The 20834-nt window shown below is 34.5% G+C and overlaps 1 protein-coding gene across 4 annotated transcripts in view; it reads left to right on the forward strand.

Moving 5' to 3' along the window:
* The window catches only part of CCSER1 (coiled-coil serine rich protein 1), a 1053860-nt gene that overhangs the window by 545436 nt on the left and 487590 nt on the right, over positions 1-20834 (forward strand). For all 4 annotated transcript variants that reach the window (XM_081140171.1, XM_081140174.1, XM_081140172.1 and 1 more), the window contains exon 9: positions 7957-8034. In XM_081140171.1, the coding sequence (XP_080996297.1) occupies positions 7957-8034 (78 nt within the window). The remainder of the gene's footprint in view (positions 1-7956; positions 8035-20834) is intronic.

Genomic DNA, 20834 nt, shown 5'->3' on the forward strand with positions numbered 1-20834 from the left:
AAATAAAAATCCTAATTTATTCATGAAAATATTCCTCACTTGCTGTCACAGCATCATGTCTTCAGACGCATGTTTGATTTGTATCTATTCTCCGATGCCCTCACTTTCGTGTCTCTGCATTTTTCTTCTCTTTGTTTTCTCTTAAGGCATTTTTACAGCTTAAAATTACTAGAATAACCTCATAGTTAATAGATCATTCCCAGCATGCCCCTACTTAAAGGTATATACTGTACAAATGCCAACATTTTTACTGAGCTTGTCACGTCACCGATATTAAATTCCCTGTAGCAAATGCTTCTGCAGTATGTCAGGTTCACCAGCTGGTCTCTGATGAATCCTTTCAACCCCCAAGCATCATCTCTCGTGCACCTACTTCCTCACCTATTAAAAAAACCATCGAGTACCTAGAACATACCAAAAGCCACGTTAGGCAGCGTGGAGTCAGTATGGCTCTAACTAGACATGGTCCTTGCTGTAAGGAACGTACATGCTAGTGCAGAGGACAGAGCAAATATAGGCAAACAGCCAAAGGAAAAAAATTGTCTGTTGAAATCAGGGACATTTAGTAAAAAAGAAATTGAGAGAATCACCTGGCCTCTAGTTTAGAGAGGATAACTCTAAGGCAGTAACGCTTAATATGAAGAACATTCCAGATGCAGAAAATGGTACCTTAAAAGTTTTAAGTGTGAAAAATTTGGGTCCACTCAAGCAACTAAAAGAAGATGACTGGTAGTCACTTTTACAAGGGGAAGACTGGTATAAAATGGAATTAGCATAATGAATAAAGGCCAGGAGAGGCAGGGACAGTGCATCATGGAAAAGGTTTATTTTTATTATAAAGAGCAGAACTGTTCAATGGAAACAGAAAACAAGCAACAAATGGTCTTTATGTAATTAATTATTTCAAATGCATTTTATTTATCTTAACATATTCAAAATAGTATCATTTAAGATGCAATAAATATAAACTTACTCATGAAAGATCTTATTAATGAAGTTGTTTTGTACATACATCATCAAAGTCCAGCATGCATGTTACACTTACAGCACATCTCGATTTGGACTAGCCACATTTCACATCTCATTTGCCACATGTGGCTATTGGCTACCATATTGGAATGGGATATTATTCACAGGTTTTAAGCAGGAGGGTGATGTGATCTAAATCACATTTTCAGGTTACTTTGCTGTTATTTACAAATAAGATGGAGTATAGAAAGTATAGGTGAAGACAGGAATACCATTTTGGAGGCTATATTACTTTGCTTTGGCTGCTGTAAAAAGTAGCACAAATTGGCTGACTTAAAACAACAAAGATGTATGCTCCTACAGTTGTGGAGCCTAGGAGTCTGAAATCAAGGTGTCCTCATGATCATGTTACCTCTGAAGTCCCTAGGGAAGGAGAGACTTCATTGCCTCTTCCAGCGACTGGTGGTTGCTGTCAATACTTGTCGTTGTTTGGCTTTTGGATACATCACTCTAATCTCTGCCTGTCTTCAGATGGCCTCCTCTTCTGTATATCTGTGTTGCTGTGTCCCTCTTCTTATGAGGGCACCAGTTATATTGGATTTATGATTTATTCTAACCCAGCATAACCTCATCTTAACTAGATTATAGTTGCAAATCCTACTTCCAAATAGGTCACATTGACAAGTTTCAGGTAGGTAAGAATTTAAGAGGGACACTATTCCACCCAGTACAGAGGCTATTGGAATAAAAGTTGGTGGAGGCTTGTGCACACCCAGCACACATTTATGTTCTGTTCCCCTATTTATCCATAGGCAGTGGACCCAAGGTAGTAGCAGTAGATGTAAAAGGAAGAAATGTTTGTGAAATAAATTTGAAATGTAATTAATAGATATGTTGAATTGTGGAGGGGCCAAGCCCAAACAATATAGGTGATATTTCTCTCTTTTTAATAAGCTCATGCTCAGTACGAAGGAACCACTGGGCTAAAGCCAGCCTTCTTTTTAAAAATTTTAATTTATTTTTCAATATCTGTTGACATAAAATATTACGTTAGTTTCAGGTGTACAACATAGTGATTAGACATTTATTTGCCTTATGAAGTGATGGGTGATATTTCTCAATTACAACTTCTTTCATGATTTTCCTGATGTCACTAAATGCTTATTTTTTAACCCAGGAAATGCATATCTGTAGCTTCTAAAGGACCCGACACAAAGACATCTCCTTCATGTCCTTTATGAGGACTTTTCTTTAAAAAAATAAAACTACGTCTTTATTGATTTCAGAGAGAGGAAGGGAGAGGGAGAGAGAGAGAGAAACATCAATAAAATAGTCATTGAACAGCTGCCTTCTGCACGCCCCCTGCTGGGGACCGGGCCTGAAACCCGGGCATGTGCCCTGGTTGGGAATTGAACTGCAATCTCCTGCATCCTACGTCAATGCTCAACCACTGAGCCAAGCTGCCTGGGTCATGAGGCCTTTCTTAATTGGCTTTGCCTTACTGAAAAGAGTATTAAACTAGAAAAATGCATTAGCCTGTCATAAGCATTAAAGAAATCAAATCTCTATGTTTAGTGGGATTTATATATAGTACAGTGTGCTGTTTGGGGAAAAAAAATAGGGAACCAGCACAGTAATATTAGAATTGAAATGGAAAGCATCACTTGATTCTTGTTGGGGATGGGGTGGGGTGATGTTCATATGCTTTACATCTAGAATATTGCACTCAGTTATCTGGGTACAAGTATCTCTAATGATTTCAATCTGAAAAAATATATATAAAAATTCCTAACTTACATTTTTAATTCATCTATTTCACAAAATGAAGTGATATAAACTCTTCTTAAAAATAGGCATATTTTTAGTTTATATAATCTCTTTTGAATAATGAGTTCCATAAGTCTCTGCGTGGTGGGTTATGATCCTCCACAACCCTAGTTCAGGTGTCATAAGTTCAGATGAAGATAAATATATTATCCAGATGTTTGTTTTGTTGATTTACTGACATTGCCTCCAGGGCAGGGTCCTCTAATGCAAACATCTGTTATCTGTGTTGAAGGACAATACTGGCCAGTGGAACTATTTAAGTATATAGCTAAAACGAATACTTCTTATTTGCATTCCAATATCTGTATAGGGATTCTTTGCATTATTCTCCCTATTTTTTTGTTCTACGTTAGCTATTTTCCATAAAAAAACGTAAGAAAATAATATTAATACATTTTAATATCCAAGAAACTTTGTGTTCTGTGTTATGTGAGGAGCTTTGATTTGCTCGATCACCCTTGTGCTTGTTTATAATTCTGCTGTCTCCAGTGATGTGCCCTCAGTAAGGTGGGTGAAGATCCTGTGATCTCCCTGCTGTGGCCTTTTCGTTCCCCAGCTCCTCCTTGAACTTGACGTCATTAAACAACCCCAGTAATATCTCCTTTAGGTTTTTGCTTTTGTTTTTAAGTACTCTTTTACGATTGATATTGAAGTTCATTATCAGATGTGTTCAAATATTTTTTTGCCCCACCACATTTTTAAACCTGACCGAGAACACTTTGTGCATTTTCTTGTGTTGAGTTATATTGCTAATTTTAAAAGTTAGCTTTTCTCCTCTTTCAGAATATCAGTCTATTAATATTATTTTTCTTTCCATAAATGTAACCCTTGGATTCATGATTTAGGATCTAAATTTACAAGTATACTATTTTAAGTAATCTTTCTGTTCTTTTTACATTGTTAAGATATTCTTTTTTTCTAACTTAAATACAGTTTTTTAAAAAAAATTATTTTGCATATTTTGGATAACAATACAGATGCTTTTGTTTGTTTTTCCCTTCAGCCTCAAAGTACATATTCATGTAGTAGTGTCATAATCGCTGTTATATATGTTTCCTTTGTCAGATTTCTGTTAATTTTGTTAAATAATGTGAGTACATTTTCTTTTATTATGGATTCTAAAGCTAATTATTACAAGTAGTCCCTCAAGTTCTATTTTTTAAAAGTTCATTTCCTTTTCATATTGTAGGTGAATTTCAGCAAAGTCTATGTAGGTGATTAAAATAATAATTTAATATAAAATGAAGTTATAGCTTGAGATTACTGAATAGTTTCCTTTCAGCTCGGTTTAAAGCACATAGTTAAACATGCATAACATTTCTAAACTGCTCTAGTAGATAGTAATAGGTATTACTATCTAAAGTAAAAATAAATCATGTCAGTTAATATACTGCTAGAATTTTATTTATTTTATTTTATTTTTTTAATATATCTTTATTGATTTCAGAGAGAGGAAAGGAGAGGGAGAGAGAGAGAGAAACATCAATGATGAGAGAGTCATTGATTGAGCCCGCAACCCGGGCATGTGCCCTGACCGGGAATCAAACCCCGATCGCCTGGATGCCAGGTCGACGCTCAACCACTGAGCCACGCCCGGCCGGGCGAAACTGCTAGAATTTTAAATATTATTCACAATTGTTTTTGTTAGGAGAGTATCTAATGATGTAAATTAATATAAATATAATTCTAAAATAAAAATAAATTATTCTAACAGCTTAAGCAGAATATATTTTTGTATTACTCTGCTTAATTGATGATATCATTGCTATCAAAAAAATTTCACACCTGTTTTAAGCAGATTCTATGTTTTATTAATCTTAAATGAGAAAGGAAAAAAAAAAAGGTGTGTTTTGTTAAGTATTGATATTGTTTCTGTGTGGAAAGGAAAACTTAAAAAAATGAGATTTTATCCAGGGTATACATTTACGTATAAAATGTATCTACAGAAGTTGAGTTGTTTCAATCCCCTCCTATCCCTCTGAGAGAGGTTAGAAGAAGGAATTATATTTGCTTACAAAGAACAATACTGAAAGACAGCAAATTAATTGGTGGTCAAGAAAAATGAAGATCACTGTTCTTCAACTCTTTCTCTTCATGTTGCTTCCTTTTGGTTGTCTTACGTATTAGGTAAAATGAGGTATTTAAATAAGTTCTATTGTAACTCTGTTAAAATACTTTTTCAAAAATCCTCACCCAAGGATATGCTTTTACTGATTCTTTTTTTAGAGAGAGAGGAAGGGAGGGAGAGAGAGAGAAAAATCAATGTGAGAGAAAAACATCCATTGGTTGCCTCCCGTAGCACCCGGGGCGACCCTCCAACCAACTGAGCCACCTGGCCAGGGGTAATTGTGTTAAAATATTTTATGGCCTTTAATTGTAAAGTAATATTTCAAAATTTAAGAAAACGCTAATACATATAGGGTGTCCCAAAAAAATGTAGACACACTTTAACAGCTAATAGCTCAATTGATGTTTCTTTCTTTTGTTTTACCCCATTGGAATATATAATTATTAAAAGTGTGTCTACATTTTTGGGATACCCTGCATATATTCATTTCTTACATAAGAAATAAAAAGTATCTGTAATCTCACCATCCAGTAATAGCTTTTTTAGATTTTTTTTTATAGATTTATTTTATTTAGAGAGAGAGGAACGGAGAGGGAGAGAGAGGGAGACATTAATGCGAGAGTGGTGGAACCTCTTTTGGCAGCCTCCTGCATGCCTCATGCCAGAGACCGAGCCCACAGCCTGGGCATGTGCCCTGACTGGGAATGAAATCAGCAACCTTTCAGTGGGCAGGAGGACACCCAGCCAACGGAGCCACACCAGCCAGGGCGAGTAATAGCTATTTTTGTGGTATATTTTCTCTTTGATTATCTATAATAATTTTTCTATTATATGTCAAATTTATCAATCTACAGATACTCATTTAACAGAAATGCAAGAAACCATGGATAATTATTTTCTAACATCTATATAGTCTTTATTAAATCTTCTAATTGTATTTTATAAAAATTTATTATAAACTATGACATGTTTTCTTCCTACTATTGATCTAAATAAAATATATAATTCTTATTTATGTGCACCTAAGTTTATTGGGACCATAACTTACTCTCCACATTTGAAATTGCCACATTTGAATATTAAGTGCATACATAATAAATAATTAAAATATGACATGTTGTTGTGGAAATGCTTACAAAAGGGAATAGCAGTGAATTTTGTTAGAAAAGTTTGTCTTTATTTTTGAAGTTCTTGAATATAACTATTCTCGACTTAGGGTTTTTGTTTGTTTTGCTCTGATTAGAATATTGTTTAATGAGGCTGTCTGAATATTTCATTTATGTTTATTTGGATTTCCTGAGTCTTAGAACTTATACCAATGAGATGGAGTTTATCAGTCCCTTCCAACTCCTATCCTCACAGTGGAAGCCCTTGAAATTGAAATGTGGGCTGAAACATAATGGATGCATTTGCTCTCTAGTCTTCCCTGCTCTCATTAGGTCATGCTCTCTAATTCATATAGAAACATTTATATGCCTACAGATTTATAACAAAACTTACTTTTCTGATACATATGACTTCAACCTGTTTCAAAAGTAAATAAATTTTTCTAAACAACCCTTCAGTGATATCAAACTTCATTGCTTCCTTTACCTACTACTGCTTCTCCCTTTTCTTTTCCCAGCCCCAGTATAAATCTAAGTAGGCAACTTGTTATGTATTATTTTTGTTTAGCTTGGAAAATGCAGCCGTGTTTTCAGTTAATCCTTTTCAGACAATGACCATCTTACCGCACTCACTTTACATCTTCCTGAATTATCTAATGTCCGTGCCATTTTTAACTGAATAGCAGCCCTAGAAATTGTGTGATAGGGAAGTTAGTAGGTATGAGACATTAATATTATATAACATATTTTCTGTATTTTAGTCAAAATAAATTATGTTTACCGAAATTATGTAGTTACTTTGTTAAACAACTCTGATAACTTGCAAATCTCAGGCCAAGTTGAGGGGCATAGAGAGGGGCGAGGAGGGGACAGTGGAGGAGGCAGGGAGGGAAAGGGAAGGATGAGTTTTGTGTAATTGGAGGTCTTGGTAATAAGATTCTTGATGAGCACCGTTTCTTCCTGGAAAAAGATGAATTGTTTTGTTCATTATGATATTATACAACTACTTTATTAAGCATACAAAAGAAAACAAAAGAAAATAAATTCTTCAAAACAAGCCCAGGCAATAAAAGAGTCCAGTGGGATCATATGGACTTCTGTGGAAACTTTCTCAAGTTAAATTTTCTAAGCTGTATTGCTCTCATTGAAAATGGTGGTGATAGTAGTAAAAATTCAAAAATGAGATGTGATCCTGTGAGCACCCCTAGCTGTGCCAGGCACACAGTCGGCCCATTATGTAATAATGAAGTTCAAGATCCCCCTTTATTTTAAGTGAAATTTTTAGGACTGAGAAATGATTTTTATTATGTTCAAAGAGGATTTACCATAGTATTTCAATATTAACCTCTTTTGAAGGAGTTTTTTTTCCCTCTTTAACATTTTAAAATACATATTGTTGTATAGCTAGGTAAGGGAAGTAGTGCATTTGAGATAGGAAATCTCTAACTTCCTTCATGCATTATTTCCCTTACCTAGTTATAAAATGTTTGGATTAGTGTTAAATCCCTTGAAGCAGAGATTCCTACATGTACAAATTTCACGAGAGAATTAAGAAGATGAAGAAGAACCTAAATGGAATTCACTGGGGGTATTATTCATTGAAAATGTTTTGGACTTTAAATGTAAATGCTCTGAAACAAGAGCAATAAACTCCTATGGACTTAGTTTACAGAACATGACTAAGCAGAAACAGCATAAACATTTGGTCTTGGATTTAAGCAAATCATGTCCCTCTCTAGGATTCAACTGTTATTCTGACTCAGTGGTTTTTGCATTGAAAGAAAAGATGGCAAAGGTGGGATAATTATGACTTGAGAACTAAAGCTGTGAATATTTAAGCTGATACACAAAGCACCAGCAGAGCCAAGTGTGCACCCAGGGTATCGTGAATTGTACACTCATCAAATGTTAATGAGTGGGGAGTATTAGTCGAGGAGCAGTGACTCACCAACAATGTGCTTTTTTTTGTTTTCTTTCATTTTGCAGGATAAAGTAAAGCATTTACAGAAGGCGTTTGCTTCAAGAGTAGATAAATCCACACAGACTGAAGTCCTGGGCTATGATGTAAGTAGCTATATAAACCCATTTTTATCCTTTATTGGTTTGCAGACTTCCACAGCTTATCTGCCTCTGCTGCTACTGTGTCCATGCATTGATTTAAAGTAATTTAGTGGTGCACCATTCCTCTTTTGCTCTTAAAGACTCCCCAAATACCTTCTGGAACTGAAAAAGATAATTACAGGCACTGACTAGCATACCAATGTTTTATTATATTTTAAACCAACATCTCTAATACAGTCTTTTGAATTAGTTAATTAGCAGACATGTGGATGATACCTATTAGAATACTGGGACAATTTATTTTTAAGAAAGCACTAATTTATTTATTAACAGTTTAATAAAGTTTGCAGTCACCAAAGCCAAGCACATCATTTTTATAATCTGGCACATAAAAGGAAGCACAACTTAGATAAATTTGCAATAATATTTTAGCTCTTGGGCTTTAGTGCAGGCGGCAGAAAGTAATTTAATTGAAAGTTAGCATTTTTTCTTAATGTGAAATACTTGTTGAACTGTCAAAATAAGATTGTAAAACAAGTTTGAATAGAAGATTGCTTCTAGTAACACTGGGTGATTTTGGATAACTTTGATTCAAATACCTATTTTTCCTTAAATGCAGCTATGAAATTTTCATTTTGTCAAAGTTTATGACTCTAAACTTTATTTTGATAAAAAAAATAGAAGAATTATCTTTTTTAAAAAAATATATTTTTATTGATTTCAGAGAGAGAGGAAGGGAGTGGGAAAGAGAGAGACAGAAACATCAATGATGAGAGTCATTGATCCGCTGCCTCCTGCACACCCCTTACTGGGGATGGAGCCCAAAACCTGGGCATGTGCCCTGACTAGGAATCGCACTGCGATCTCCTGGATCATAGGTAGACGCTGGCCAAACTAGAAGAATTATCTTTATCTTGTAGATAAGCTTTGTGAGAACTCTCTCTTCTCCTTAAAAACATTTATTATGGCCCGGCTGGCATGGCTCAGCAGTTGAGCATCAACCTCTGGGGAAAACTGGTAAAAGTCTAGTCTTTTATTAAAAGTAATGTATTCTTTAAAAAAGTGAAAACACTTTTGAATTTGGACAACTATCCCATTTTACCCAATATAAGGAAATTATGTTTGGGAGGCTGAATTCTAAATGTCTAAATGATTGAATCTAAATACAGGGTGTAAGACATCTGCACCATTGCTAGGACTGCTTATGAGAAAGAGTTGCTAAGAAATGAATGACACCTGTGGGGGGCTAACTAAGCTGAAGCTACTAGCAGCCTCTTAGGTATTTACCCATCTAGGCCTCATAATTTTTTTTGGTTTGTTTCTACATAATTTTTCTTGTTTCAGTGCTATTTAGTTCTCTAGTAACTAAAAATTAAAATTAAAACTAGGAACATAGTTAAGCCCTATTATTAAATGCTCATTGTCAAATCCTTATTGTTCTTAGCCTTTTTTCATATATGACAGTGAGAGTTTAATGTATTTTCCTAGATTAAATTGTGTAAAAGAATAATGATTTCTTGGTAGTTAGTCCCCAAAGGATCCCCTTGTACTAGTGTCTGTTATTATTTTGGTAGTTGTTAACATAGAATGATAATCTTTTTTAAAGACTTCATGTTCACAGTTCTTGGTGATATATTCTAGGATATAAGAATCACAATCAGAAAATTAATTACTAGATATATGCATAGAGAACTTTATGTCAGTAACTAGAGGTAACTGTAGTGATGGACTTTAGAGCATTTTGTATGGAAAAACCTGGGGAGGAAAAACTTTAAATAAATTAAAAATAAGTAAAGCATTTCAAAAGTGATGACTAGTGTGACTATTGGGAATATATGATTCATCAGTAATTTTTCTATGACTATGATATGTTTTTAGTACTTTTCCATATCTATTTAAAATTAAATTTTCACATTTTCATATGCAATGACAATAATTTATCTTTTAATTTGTAATAGTTTGCTTGCATTTTCTCAGGAAATATAGTTTGGCATAATTTTTCACACAAAAAATTTCTACATACCCACATAGAACATTATACCTCTATAATTTGCAATAATAGTTGTCAGAAAAATAATGAAATGTCTTGTAGAAATTTTGCATGTTATGGATGATTCTTATACTCCCTTCTTCCTTCCTAAAGATGCCAAATACTAGCCATAATTTTTTCTTTATGAATCATTATGAATCATGTTTTAGTGATATGCATGTCAAAATATAAGAGACTTCAAGTATGCATTAATGTAACTTCTTTGGGAAGATAGGTGTTATTGCACATTTTGCTTCAGATAAGAAATAGAATCCTTGTAAGACATTCATTATAATGAAAACTATTAAAAGAAATTTCTGCACATCCACTACAGTGAATAAGTTCAAAGTTTGAACAATAAACTACTCTATCCTGTAACAGATTCATCAGGAGACTTGAAACTAATGTTATTGTACAATATGCTCTGATTTGAAATGCACATGACAAGAATTATTGAAAAATAAATTCAGAGTGTCTCAGTGACGGCCTGTAAACACAATAGTTTTTGTGGTGAAGGAGATTGTTAAATAAATGATGAATGTGTCTTAAATAATCAATGCCAATTTAACCTCTTTCACCTTCCTCTGTCTGCACAGGCTTAGTTTATTGAAAGATCAAAGAATAATTTCTTAGGTGTCACTTGTGTTATTAAAACAGGGTAGAAGATGAATGGATGTAGTCAAGTAGCAATGTTGCCGATTGTAAGATTACATTGAGAGGTGGGGAAGATCCTTCTGATTACATCAACTGTATAAATAGATGCTTCAACATAGCACATAAGCTGTCTGTAAACATTTTATAGTTTGAACTACTGCAAATAACATTTTGGTTTAAATAACTGAGAATGAATAGACAACATGCTGCAGTGAAGATTTTATATTCTGACACTGAGAAAATTCAGGTATCTTGATTAATTTGACATCTTTGTAAATAGATTTGTTTCTTTTTAGCTTCCTTGTGATGTTCTACGAAGGTTTTCCATTTACATGCAGCTAATAGACTAAGTGTACATGTTCTTGACAATTCCTGCCTGAACAGGGAACAGTCACAGGGTCTCTTAAGGTTGCTCTTTTAAGCAAAAGTACTAACATTTTAAAAGGGTTCTTTTCATTAGTGAATGATTTATACTTAACATCTAATAGTGTTTACTTGTTTGGAACTTGCAACGTTTTGTTTATATTTTCTTTGAGTTTTGAAATTTTTGGTTATGTCATCAAATATTAAGTTATTAATCACTGTTAGTCTAAATACCGTTAGTGGTTTTCATTTGCCTATTTAAAATGGACTGAATTGTGGCATCACCCATATTTTGTCTCAGTCACATATGAGTGAAGCATAAATCAGTTTGGAAATGTATGCTCAAAACACTGTGTGCTTTTGAAATATTTTAGCACATTTTCCAAAAGGTGGGATTTGCTTTATAAGTACAGTTTTCTACTTACATGCTAGGGAAATAATAATACTAATACTATGGCTATGCATTTTGAAAAATCGCTCAATGCAGTTGTCTCTGTATTCTCAATCTATGCTACTTTTCTTAGGTTTAATTTTGGATGTCCTCCTGGCACAGTTAGTAGTGCATAGGGAGTTCTAGCTAATATGAAAATAGTTTATCATGTAAGTAATAAAAACTATTAGTTTTTATTGTAATTGTTTTATTAGCTATTAGACAAAGCTGTTTTCTATTATGCTAATGTATTGTGTCAGCCCATGGCTTAAGCCCAATTCTAAGAATTAAATAACTCTCAATTAAGCTCTCATCTACCTGCTAATAAACTATAGTTTCTATTTTGGATCCATTTGTTCCTATCATCTTCTTTATTCAGTATGTCTGATCATGCATCAACATACCCCAGCATTTGGTAAATGAGAGCGTCCCCCACATGCTTTATTTATATTTATTTATCTCACATATTTCTGTTCACTATTAAAAATTTTAAAAAATCAGGTTTAAAAACTGAATGATATAGCTCAAGTTTTCATTTAAACTACAGTTTTTCATATTACATTAGGAAAAGTTCAGACAAGAATATTGATTAAAAACAATGACAGGAAACATCATTTAATGGAGTAGTCACAGCCCCTTCAATGGTGAATTTCCAAGGGGATCACTTTTGAAAATTCCTACATGCATTTCTTCAACAAATATTACTAAGTGCCCCTTCTATGTACTTGAGATACATCCTTTAATCAAACAACAAATATGCCAGTATGGGCCTTGGGTTTTGTGAGGAGAAACTTACAACAAACAATAAATATAAAAAATAAATAAATTATTTAGTACATTAGAAGGAGCTAAGTGCTATGTAGAAAGGAAAAATATCCCAGGGTAATTGTGAATGCCAGGATGGGGGTCAAAGGTATGATCAGAAATTTTAGACAAGGTGATCTATGCAGGTCTGAGGGTGAGACGTGAGACATGAAGGTGAGATGAAAATCACATGTAGTCAGAAATCCTTTTGTGATACGTGCTACATGAAAACCTTCAGTCAGTAAGAATAAATTGCTTTACTTGCTGCCGCCCTAAGTAAGAATACCTGGCTTCACTTAGAGGCTGCACAGTATGGGGAAAAAATGCAGTCAGTACCATTAAACCCTGGAATCAGACCCAGTGCATTAAGAGATTTTACACCTGGGAAACACAGACCACCCGAGGCAATAGCCAGCTCCGTGCTCTCAGAGCATGCTCGCTGGAATAAGCACCGAGAAGAGAGCTGGGGACACTCACCCACGCTATGTCCAGTTGCATTTGCGTTCCCCCTTTTTTGCATCTACTCTCTCTACCCTCTTCTCTGTGTGCCACTCTTCTTCTAGAGTCAAATTTATGTACTTTATTTTTAAATTTATCTTTATTGAAAGTATGACAGGTGTCCCCCTTTTTATTTTTATATTGATTCCCTCACCTCCAAATGTATGTACTTTAAATGTATAATTAGTGTCAGTGTAAGAAACGTCCACCTATAAGAACTTTTAGGAGTTTATTTGAACTAAACTGAGGAGAGTTGCAGAGAAGCAAAACCTCAACAGACTGATAAAATGCTCCAGAAAATGGCAGTTTTGCACCTTATTTTATATATTACAATCCAAAGAGGGGGCTTACGTAGGTTACATGAAATGCATTGGTGATAGATTATGTAGGCGGGAGAAAGCAGAGTAGAGTGAGGGAGGATCTCTGGGATTGGATGAAAAATAAAATGATAGACACATGCTTCTTTTACATAGGTGGGCACAAGATAGTTAACAGCCAACAATTGATACGGTAACAGTAACAATGAGGGGATTTGTGGTCTCTGCTCTATTGTGGTGGTTGTGCATTGAGGGATTCAGGGACGGAAATTATATTTTGTTATTCCAAAGGCATGTTATCAGGTATGTTATCCTAAATGCAAAAGGACAAGAGACAGGCTCAGTTGAAGTGAAGATTGACCTGTGTTAGGGAGAAATACCGCCCTAGGAAATGACTACCCACCATGAACTGTTTTTAGCTAGAAGGTTTTAATTTCAGACCATGCTGTGTGGTTACTTTTGGTCTCTGAATATGTAAGGCCACCGTGCAGGCCTCCCATGAACTTCTCAGGTTTAATATGTGGCCCCTTTTTGTCCACGTTAGACTTCATTGTATATTAGTGCATCCCATTTAGCAAAGGTGTGACAGTAAACAAATATAGAAAGCACTCAATAATAACTTGGTGAAAAAGAAATACATTAACAAAAAGACTCTGTCACCATTTTGATACTAAAAATCTATAACAAATCAGTATGTGTTACTTTATTCACAGCAAAAGCTACAGAAGTGCATATTGCTATCCTACATTTTATTTTATATTATGTTGTTGTATCTAACACATTTTTAAATGACTACTTTGTGCCTTTTAGAACAAAGCATTCAATGCAGATCAGCCTAGACAGCCAGTAATTTTAAGTGACAACAGGCAGTTGCCTTTACGGTATTGCATTCATTGAATGCTTCTTTGTGAAACCCTGAATCTTTATCTGGGAGCCAGATCATTCTGGAATGCCTCCAGGTCTTTAATTCAGCTTTCCCTACAAACAATTAGGTAACTGATAATTCTTTTGTTAAGAGAATTTGTGATTAAAATCTTTATGGGGGGAAAAACAAGGCTAGGTGTTTACTATAAAAGCTCTTATAATTATAAAAATATTCATTAAAATGCAACAATAAGAGAACAAACACAAAATATTTTGTATAGCTTAAATTATGTAGGGAAAGAAAAATAACTTTCTCTCTACCCTTCTAGGTTTTTGACTGAGACCCCTCGCCCCCATAATAAGTGTCAGAATAACAGGAGAAAAACAGAAATTTAGTAACATGTATACACATGGGAGATACCCAGGAAAATGGAGTAACTCCCCAAATGGCCCAAGTCACCATCTTAAATAACATCTCCAACTAAAGACAAAAGGAAAATGTTGTGGGGGAGACAGAAGACCATTATGGGGGGTTACCAGGAAAAACATGGAAAACAAGGTTATGGTTATAATGCAAATTTAAGTGGGTACCTTCTCTATTGATAAGAGTTTCTAGACATTAGTTATCCTACTTTTTCTGGTACTGAAAGGGGAGACTTAAAAATGGAGTTTTCCCTTATAAATGTAAATGTCTCTTACAAAAGGTAACTTTTTTACTTACTTTTTAGAGCTCGTCCTATATCTGGTGTTTCTTAAAAATAGCCAGCTCAAGATAATTTATAGGTCAACGAGGCATATTTTGGAGGGCCAAATTCTGTTCCCCTTCACTAGCTTATATCTTCTGCCACTAAAAGAACTGTTAATGATTTTTTTTTGGGGGGGGAGGTGTATAAAAATATTAGGTTATTAGCATTTTAATACACAAATTCAACCAAGTAAATTTTAAATCTAATTGGCTTTTTAAGCAATTCATGAATCTTGCATCATTCCTTCTATCAAGTAGAAAGGCTGTCCCAAGTATTGTACAAATGGAAGTTTTGTTTGTTTTGTTTTTGTAATAGGAAGAAGGGTGGGGCAAGGGAGCTATTTAACAAAAGAAAAGAAATGATTCTTTTTAGACCAGGGCACCATTTGTTGGGAAATGGGACAGCAAGGGAATTTATCCTGCAGATTCCCTCTTTATAAGGGGATGGCGAGGGCTCACAGTACAGATGACCTTATTGGTGTTAACCAGAAAATGCCAAACCGGGTAAGATTATGTCTCTGGGAGAGGTTGAAACAACAGTTAGTTGAGATGTTATATCTAAGTTTGGTTATCATGGACTTTAGCGCAAGTGACACCATTTTAAGTCTTGTATTCTCCAACAGATATTTCAAAATAAAGATGTAAAGTGTTTTCGTAATAAATAACTGTAAAGAGGTAAAGAAAAAAAGTTTTATAAATGTTTGGCTTCATACCAAACAGGCATTTGAATGAGTATTTTCATAACGTTGCATTACAGAAAATTTCTAAAAGTGAACCACATGTAGCATTAACCTCATGCTCTATAAAGTAAGAATACCAGGAAATGATACTTTTATGGGCCACCACATTGTTAAGATGATAATTAGTACTTTACATTTATAATGCTGAATTACTCTAGAGAAAAATTATACCAAAGAGAGTATAATTTACAATTTAGAATAAAGACTTCAGATTTGTCATTATTTTAATGGTTTCGTGCTTACGAATGAATTTATAGATTTAGATTTAATCCATCAAATTAAAGGAAATTTTGTTTAAGGTATAGTTTAATATAGAGTAATTTTTCAGGAAAAAAAATATTCTAAACAGTTTTATCATTTTTTTTGCATTGCAAAAGTATAACCTAATAATTGGTTAATTGTTCACTTTTTAAGCCTCAGAAAAGACTAATGTGGAATTGAAAATACAGTGTTTTTTTTTTTTACTTTCACATTTTAAGAAACACTTAATATTATTCCAAAAAATGTTACTTAGAAGTCTTTTTTAATTATTGAGAAAGTTTCTACAAATCCTAATTGATTGTTGAAAAGTTAAAATCAGTTGTGCATGGGCAGGCTATATAGCAATCTCAGATTGTGAATAAAGAAAAGTTGAATTTATTTAAAGAAAAGGCAATGGGGGTGGGGATATCCAAAGGGAGGGGCTACATAGCACTGAGCCAAAGGGTACTGGGCCCATGATAGCAGCAAAAATATACTTAGGACAGTGAAACAAGGAAAGGCATAGAAGCAGCAACAGGAGAGCCCAGGCTGGGCTGCTTAGGCTCCCTGGGAAGTCAGAGAGAGAGGGGGCCTCGGAGACAGGTGCGGGGGGTTAGCCTGGGATGAGCTGCTGCTGCTCTTTGCCCCCCTGGTTGCAAGTCTTGTGGGTTCCCTTAGAGGGAAGAAGGGGGAAGGAGATGGCGCTGGCGTGCTCTCTCCCCTGGGGGAGAACTCACATTGAGTCCTTTGTCCTGAGGGTATCTATCTTTTATTTTTTGAGGGAACACCAGTAATCACTCATTCTTAGGCTTTAAGCAATAGGAAACTAAAAGGAACTTAACAAAAATTGTAAAAATATGCAAAACTTACTTGCTGTATGTGTGTTATTTCCTACTTTTTTAAGTGTTATTTCCTCCATCTTGATTTTTTAGTATGTTACATGTATATAATTATATACATAAATATATATGTATTTACATATATTTTTTGCATTTCAAATATAATGAATATTATTTTACTATAATATTAATAAGTAAGTTTTTATTTCATAATTTAAATGACTGAATATTATTCAATCATGTAAATATTAAAACTTTTTTTACATTTTTTCCTTTTAAAGAATAGCATTATTATATGGCATAATCCCATATAAAAGAGACTTTCAAAAAATCTAACAAAATTGTGTATGTTTTTTTCTCTCCACTCAGCAGTGCTATCTCTATAGATCTACCCTGAACATGCACATTCATAGATACAAAATAGCATCTCCCTAAGGATTTTCCTAATGGCCATTCTTTGTAATAGCTAACAATGAATACAACACAAATGGCCATCAATAGAGGGCTATTTGATAATGGCTTCTATTCACAAAACAGAGGTCTGTAAAGCCCCCCAAAAATCCAGGAAGTCAATGTTCTGATACAGAGTAATCTCTAGACTACATTAATAAGTGAAGCAATCAAGCTGTGAAACAGTTATGTAGTATTTGATTTTTGTAATACTTTGTATATGTGCAAATAACCAATAAAAAACAAAACCAGAATAATAAAAATGTTTACCCATAGGGGAAGCAAGAGAGAAGTGTAGAATAGCTCACAAAAGATGACAATAAGTTGAAATTTTTTTATTATATATTTTAATATAGTTTTCATGAGAAAAAGAAAACCAAAAGATTAAAATCCAGTTAAAATAAAATTAATTGTAAATCAAATTGCTATCATAACCACAGTGAAAAAGCATTTTTCCCCCTCTATTTTTTTTCATCACCATTTATCTCCACTATACCCTCTTCCACCTCCATCCACCCCTCTCCCCACAACAATCGCCAGTCGCCACACTGTTGTTGTCCATGTCCATGAATTCTAGGAAAAAACATTTAAAAAATGATTTGGAACCATTTCTTTGGTTGTACATCTTTAGTTGGCTATAATCTAAGGACAAAGGAAACTGCAAAAAAAATCCAAAACTTGACTCTGTATTAAAATTATATCACTGCTGTAATAACTTCAAAAAAATTTTTTTTATTGATTTCAGAGAGAGGAAGGGAGAGGGGGAGAGAGAAACATCGATGATGAGAGATAAGCATCGATCGGCTGCCTCCTGCACACCCCTTACTAAGGATCGAGCCTACAACCCCGGCATGTGCCCTGACCTGGAATCAAACCATAATCACCTGTTTCATGGGTCAACGCTCAACCACTGAGCCATGCCAGCTGGGCTGTAATAATAATGTTGAAGCTATTTATGTATGGTGTAAGATTCAACTGATAATTCAATTGAACTATACTAGTACACAAGGTATTTCAGAATGAGAGAAAAGAAATATAACTATGAAAAGAAAAAAAACCACACCTCTGTAATATGATATTCAAATAGAAACTATCAATATGAACAAATAACTTACTAAAGAATGTATTTTAGCTCTGCCCACTGAAAGAGTATAAAGCAGTAGTCAGAAAAATCTAACCTGAAATGACTCAGGCTTATAGGCCTAACTTTAAGTATACTGTAAAAATAGGAGGTAGGTGGATATGTATAACAATACCATACAAGTCAATAATCAGACAAATCCCAAGTGAGAAGTATTCTGAGACAACTGACATATACCCTTAAAAAAGAACGTGCCATTAAAAAATTGGGGGATTATCATTATTAAAGAGATTTAAAAGGAATAATGGCAATTGCAATGTGTATATATAATTGTGCATGTCTGTGTGTGTATGTATGGGGAGAGAGAAAAAACAAAAAAGCAACTAGGGCAACTCTTAATTACTGACTTTAGGTGACAGCTATGCAAGTGTTAATGGTACCAGTGTTTCAATTTGTGTGTGTGTGTGTGTGACATGCCTAGAAGTTTTCCCAGTAAAGGGAAAGGCTATTTCTTCCTTTCTTTTTTTTCAACTTTTTTATTTTATTTTTTTAATTAGAAGCAATATTTATATGGCATTTACATGCATGTGATACGTGGTACAAGACTAAGTCTTGGGTTGGGCAGTTCAGCAGTAACATGTATTTGAAGTATATTTAAGGAAATTTGAATAAGGATAGCTATTAGATAACATGAAAATATATTGGCATAGAAAGAATGAAGTCATTGACTGGGAGAAAAGCAGGAAGGATGGTAACTGGAAAAAAACACAGTGTACTGTATGGTCGGTCTCATTTTGGTAAGGAAGAAAATGAGAAAATGAATATACAAAAGTTGATGGGATTACTTCTGGTTGTTAAACGGAATATGGCATTTTATATACTCATTTCTGCTAATCTCTTTTTCTCACATTTTGCAATGAACAGATGTTCCTTTATAATAATAATACATTTGTAATTTCAATGTAGAAATATATTATTTAAAAAGCCAACTCTCCAACACTGCCATAATGATAGGAAATTGTGTTTGTACATTGTATTTAATTTCAAGTACTTACTTTCATACAAAATGAAATAACTTGCAAAAATTTTAAGGAAACAAAGTTAAGACACTTCTCTCCTGAAATAATATTAAAAATGAATATTCAGTATTGGAATTATTTTTTCTAATTTGACAATATATTGAATGCATTATATTTTAAAGCCCAAGATCTAATTGTAACTGATTTTCTTAATTTACAATATTCCCAGAGTGGTTAATCATAAAAGATAATTGTATTTTTCAAATTATTGTTGTCTTTACAGAGTTGTCACAGGGAGCCATTTATTCTCATTAGTTGAGCTTTAATATTTCTTTGCAGTCTTCTCTTTGTTCTACTAGCTATAAATGACAGAGAAATAGTGGGGTTTGTGTCCTCACTATATGGACAAGTCCTAGAATATTATAAACTTTTATGGTAAGTGAAATGTTAGTAGTATATATTTTAGTGACATTTGTGTCTCTGCACATACTCAAGCTATTATATTTTCCCCTTCATTTTACTAACATCTTCTAGAATATTAAAAGATAGATCTGGATTAGAGTTTTATTAAAAATATGAATGTCAGGAGGCTTAAAATACACTTGTCAAATGACAGACCTAGTACAACTTAGTAATGGACTTCATGCCCTTTATTCAGGGGAAAACAGTCCATAGATTTTGGAATGCAGTGCCTTACAAACACTACCTAGGGATTTGGGGCAAAAGTGAATTTGATAGAGCATTAAAAGCAGCAGTGCGAAACGGCACGCTTGGCTAAGAGGTTGGGGATTTCCTGGTAAGGCCAACAGGTCATAGGCCCTGTTTTCTTCTGTAAAGTGAGCTAGCTAAAGCTGAGTTGGAGGATTGTGGTTGGTGTATGTTAGGTTTCCTAAATGGTGAGGTGTTTCCCATAAGTGTGGGCTGACTTAGTTTTAGATTTGTAAGGTGGCTTAGGCCACCGAGGCAACCTCCATTCTATGGGTCCCAATATATAACTTTCCTTTATCAGTTGCCCCCTTCTGACCAATACTGTCAATTGTACTAAGAGTTGTACTCAGAGTATTGATCAAAATCTAAGTTATTAGTGCCATTCTGAGCTACACTTTGTTGACTTTGCAGTCAGGCTGTATCTCCGACTGGAATTCATATGTTAGGACATTAAGGTGCCTGTCCCTGAGATGACGATTTTCTTCATCCCTCTTTTAGCATTCTAGGCAAAAGGAGGTTACTTGTCTGTTGCTAGCAGCTGCATGCATGCATTTAAAGCCTTTGAGAGAACACAGTGCACCAGGGAAACTTTTAAGAGAACCGTACGCAGGATAATGCCCAACATTTGGAGGGCACTCTGAAGCCACAGTCCCCACAGCCCAAACCAACTATGATCAAATCCGTCAAAGAAAGACTCCAGTGAAGGAGCCTCTTTCTTAAGCCAACTAGCTTGTTCTGTGATCTCTTGTAGCTGAGTCTCGCCTTTCCCAGAAGTGTTAATCCAAGTGCAGCAAGTTGTGTTGGCCACAGAATAGACGCCTTCTTGCTCACCTAAAAGATAACCAAGGGCTGTCCTGTTATCAAGAGCAACTTTACTTAGAGAGTCAAGGGATTTTTTGTTTGGCAGCAATTGCTTTGGCTGTATATTCTGCCCTATCTTCAAGAATTAAGGAGAGGGTCCTTATCATAGTCTCATTTGCACTTACACCTATCCCAGGGAGTAGGTGTCTGGCCCAGGAAGT

Source organism: Miniopterus schreibersii (genome assembly GCF_964146895.1).
Source record: "Miniopterus schreibersii genome assembly, chromosome: 1".
Lineage (NCBI taxonomy): Eukaryota > Metazoa > Chordata > Mammalia > Chiroptera > Miniopteridae > Miniopterus > Miniopterus schreibersii.